Genomic DNA, 5,015 nt, shown 5'->3' on the forward strand with positions numbered 1-5,015 from the left:
GTGGTCTTTTATTCTCTGCACGTCGGCTAGTTGTAAGTCATGTATTAATCATCATCTACTGCAAGTACAGGCTTCCCAGATGAGTGCTGAGAGACATGTTGATCTATGGGTGTAACAATATTAGCAATTGGTTTAATACCAACTCCACTTGGTAAAATAATAGTAGGTTCTCCTCCAGGGCTTTGCCCAATAATAAATAGTGCCAGGTATGAACTTCATCCTGTGAAGTGGGACTTAAATCCACTCAGAAGGTGGAACTTACTTCCCTGAAGTCCATATCAATTTTACACTCATAGATATGTTTTATACACGCACCAAGAGTAAAAATGGCCTAGCAATAGCCCTCCTAGACACCAGAGGCGACCAAAATAAAAGCAACTGCAAGGGCTGTATTAACTCTTCTAGAGTTCTTGCCCAGTGAGGACCTTCAGACTCACTGTCATTAAGGCTACTCCCATTGCTCTCGGTTACTCTCCAGATCTTGATATGGTAAGACCTCATTACTGAAGACACCATATTCTTGCATCATAGAACATAGAGGAATCGAGCTGGAATTGACCTGGAAGCTTCTCCCCTACAGGCTAGCTGTCATGGTGCTGGAAGGTGCTAGGTATACTCCTGAGGGACAATAGTGACCATCAGTTACAGATCACCAGTAAGCTTCAGTTAAAAACCAGCCAGTAGAAATTTGCAATCCTTGATGAATTCGAGAGCAAACAAAACACAGCAAAATAAAAGACCAGAACAAACGTATGCATGCTGGATGAGTCAGATTTATTGGCAGACTAACAGTAAGACCCTACCCACACCCCCCAACTGGATATACATTTAGGTTGGTGCAGTTTCATATATGAGAACAAGCTTGGAGGTAAGCTAGATTTCAGTCACTTGTTTAAAAAACTGTCTTGCTTCTCTCAGCTGTAGTTGAGTTTCAGCTTGGCACTGGTGTCCTGCTCAGCATCACTGATGAACCAGACAACAGTGAGTGGTCTGCAGTTTCCAAACACATGGGAGGCTGGAGGGCATACATTGCTGTTCAAGTTGCTCCTTGTGAAGATAACTGGTTAAAAAGGGTCCTGTAGTCTTCGGAGTCATTGGTCCATCAGTAGGTGCTGTAGCCGAAACCAGAGCCAGAGCCCCATGGCCGGTAAAGGCTGCTGCCATAGCAACAGCCTGGATTGTTAAAGTTACTAAGGCCACCATAACAGAAGTTCCGGGAGCTGTAGATGGTTCCACAGCCATGGTTCAGGGGAGAACCCAGAGGCACAACACAGTTCAGGGGGGTGGCTCTGTAGGTGCCATGGAAGTTGGTTCCATAGCAAGGATACCCTGGGAAGTAGTTTCCACAGCAGAAATAACGAGTCATGGTGGCAGATGTGGAGAGAGATCTGGATAGACTGTGACGAGCAAGTTACCCAAGTGTGAATGGAGCATCTCTCCCACACTCGACTTTTTATACCTTGAGCTGGTGGACATGACACACCAGTCCCTGCACACCTTCCCACAAATTTGCATAAATAAACCTATTATTTTCCAATAAAATGTACATAAAAAGCCCCACAGACTCTTTGCCCACATTTTTGGTTGGCTTTTCTGCTTACAAAGGAATGTGTGCTATCTTCAAAGCCAGTGACCATCCTTGACATGCCACTGAATTCTTTTCATCAGTGCCCCATGATTTAACTACTGCATTCATTGCATCATCTGAGGCTCTAAATCTTCTGCTTATAAACTCCTCCCTGCTGACATAACTAAGCTAAAACAGCTTTGGCAAGAATATAAACATCCAAACCAAGACATAAGTATTCTCTGAGATCTTTGACTCGAGTAAAATTATTCTACATTAGACAGAAACCCTATAACCCTCGTGTAATTCACTTCCTTTATCATTCTGGAAATACTAGCACTTGGGAGTAGTTTTAATTGGTCGTGAAGAACATCATTTAGACCAAGGTAAATATAGTGGCTGCAGAATGATAGGAATATGATAGATACCACTGAGTTGCTGGCTTTTAAAAAGCTTGTTTGTTTTATGTAAATTCATCTCAATGCTTTTTTTTATCTTCAAGAGCATTACTATAAAAATCATCTGAATAATTCTTTTAAAAGACATGAAGTTGGGAGGGAGATAGGAAATACGTTGGTGGGAGGTCTAAGGCGCTAGAGAGAGAGACACGTGTATAAATTTTTAAATTAAAAATGAAGGGATCTTTTCATAGAGACTATAAGGGCACCACATAATAAAATAGCACCACATAAAAAAAAAATCTACCAGTAATTTCCATCTGTCTCCTTTATGAGCATCTTCCCTGTTAACACATATTTTATTTTTTTATGGAGAACATACAATCTTTACTTGCAAATCATCCTAAACATTACCAAGCTATCTTGTTGTGCTGGCAGTACGCTGGAGCTGAGCAGAATGATGCTCATTTCAAAGTCATGTTGTGCCACATTTGGTTCTCAGTGGCTGCTAGTAAACCGAGGCGCCTGAGCACCATGACCCAGTTTAAAAACACAAGTTACATTTCAGAATGCAGAATGCTTTCTTCTGCTCCCCACTGTATTATGTGCAAAGCTTTCCTTGTGATAAGAGGAATCGTACCAAATTTGAGTTTAAAATGATAAACCTGTGTCAAATTAAAGTTAATAAATAGCCATCCTCCTGTGTGAATAAAAATCTGTATTCCTTTTTTTTAAAGTAGCAAAGTTACTGGATATAGCTGGACCTTATGTTGCACACCTAGCACTTCAGAGTTCAAAGCCAGCCTCAACTACAGAGTAGGACCCTGTACAAAACCAACGCTTTGTGAAGATAGATTTTATTTTAATTGGACAACCATGGGATCCAATAAGCAAAATGGGTTATTCCCACCAGAATTGATTTATTGAGATCTTTTCATGGGTTCTATGAAGAAGAAAAAGATAGCTATCTACAAAACATCTCATAAGTGGATATCACTTCATAATATTATTATAGTTTAAGAATATATTTATAGAAGATAAGAAACAAAGCCATCTTTGTATCATTTTTAGGAAAAACAATGAATTAATAATAAATATTTTACCACTTTCATTCACTCAACAATACACACACACACACATCTCACGTGGGCCTAGAGAAAAGCAAATACTAGTGTTCTACTAAAGGGACAATAGCAATAAAATGACTTCTAATGACATTCTGCTATATCCATAAGTAAGTGTCTCACACAGCCATCATAAGAGAGGCTTCCCCCTGCAGCAGATAGGAACAAATACAGAGACCTGCAACAGAGCAACGTGAAGGGTGTAGGAGACCTTGGAACACAAGGCCTAAATGGAATGTCTTCATCCAATCCTTCCCCCTCAGGAGATGGGGACCCTGCAGAAGAGGAGGTGGAAAGATTGTAAGATCCAGAGGGCATGAAGAACACTAAGAAAACAAGGCCTCGAAGTCAACAAGACCAATATACATATGAACTTAGAGAGACTGAGGCAATGTGCACAGAACCAAGTCAGATGGGGTCCCAGCACTGAGAGGGGGAGAGGTGGACAAGAACACAGCTCCCATCCCTAACGAGGAAGCTGTCATCAACTGAAGAGAGCTTACAAAGAAAAATTAGTTTCTCCAACAGAGTCACACTGGGCACACAAACCACCCTTAAGGACAAGCCTCATGCCAGCAGTTGATGGTCAATACAAAATAAAGCCAGTGGTGTTTGGGAGGTTTTTGTGTCTCATAATGCTTCATCTGGATTTTTTTTTTTTTTACCTTATTGGTCTTTTGCTTATATACTATAGCTTCCAATTTTGTGATTTTATGGGGGGGGGGTGTCTGTGTGTGTGTGCATGTGTATGTGTGTTCCTCATACTTTTTATTCAGTTTGTTTTTGTTTGTTTTGTTTTATTCTGGGTTTTGTTTTTGTTTTGTCTTATTTTGTTTTGCCAGTTTGTTTCTAAAGAGAAAGAGAGAAAGAAGGTATGGAGTTGGAAGAGTGTGGAAGTGAGGTGGATCTGGGAGGGAATGAGATGAGAAAAACATGATCAGAATATATTGTATGAAAAAAAATTTCAATGAAAATAAATAAATTTTAAAAACAGAAACAAGTTATCTTTGCTTCAAGGATGAGAATTATATGGACCCTATATAAGAAAACACAGGAAACTTGAGACACCATTGTGAGCACATGAGGACAGTAGTGACGAAAACTGAACCATGCCTGTTGAGCAGTTCCTCCTGCCAGACCACTGGAGCCTGCAGCTTAGGTGCTGCCCCAAGATTACAGTGGCATTTCATTACAGTCTGCACTTGGGATTGGGGTTCTCCAATGGGAACAGGTGACTCTTCTAAGGCGTCTGCTGACAGTTCAGGATTCCAGGAGCTCTGCTCTCCTCCAGCCTGCATGAGATTTTGGACATAAGTGCTCTTAGGACCTCAGGTGACTTTCAGGAATGAAGCCATTGTCATAAACCCCAGGGACAATCTTCTCATGATGTTAAGCAAGCATCTTCATTTGGTCACTGTGTGAGATGCCCTGAGCTCCGCATCTCACATAGGAAGGACTGTTCCGCATGCATTGCATGAATCCTGTTTCCTTCAACTCTGGGTAGGTAGAGCTGAACAGTGGAAATGCCTCGTTTCCCTTTTCCATTCCCTTGTGCTTGCTGCTTCCTGTCTGATGGGAAATCAAAGGTAAACTAAGAAGAGTCCATTCATTTCCCCAGAGGAAAAGCCCCCTGAACAGCCTGGTTTGGTTAATCCAAGTCAAAAGAAAAAGATCCATTTTCCCCCCTGTTTACTTGTTTTCCTGTGTCCTATTAGACTTTCCTGGAGCAAACTCTCAGCCAAATATCTTATTATTACTCAATATTTATTTTTTATTCTAAATATTAGTGGTGATGATTATTCATGAAGAGATCATTCTGTGTTAAGTACTGCTCTACACACAACATGTAATGTTTATTTATATCTTTTCCAAATAGAATGCTAAACGAAAAATAGATGAGATGTACCATGCATTCTTCCAAGCACT

At 40.6% G+C, this 5,015-nt stretch overlaps 1 protein-coding gene across 1 annotated transcript; it reads right to left on the reverse strand.

The window, feature by feature from the left end:
* Positions 1 to 753: 753 nt before the first annotated feature.
* Positions 754 to 1,437, reverse strand: LOC127192859 (keratin-associated protein 7-1). The gene has a single exon (XM_051150208.1). The coding sequence runs from the start codon at positions 1,364 to 1,366 to the stop codon at positions 1,103 to 1,105; it is 264 nt and encodes an 87-aa protein (XP_051006165.1). The 5' UTR covers positions 1,367 to 1,437; the 3' UTR covers positions 754 to 1,102.
* Positions 1,438 to 5,015: the final 3,578 nt, after the last annotated feature.

The sequence above is a fragment of the Acomys russatus genome, chromosome 8, assembly GCF_903995435.1.
Source record: "Acomys russatus chromosome 8, mAcoRus1.1, whole genome shotgun sequence".
In the NCBI taxonomy this organism is placed as follows: Eukaryota; Metazoa; Chordata; class Mammalia; order Rodentia; family Muridae; genus Acomys; species Acomys russatus.

Excerpts from the sequence above, each read along its gene's own strand:
- LOC127192859 (XM_051150208.1), bottom strand. The coding sequence starts at position 1,366 with ATGACTCGTTATTTCTGCTGTGGAAACTACTTCCCAGGGTATCCTTGC.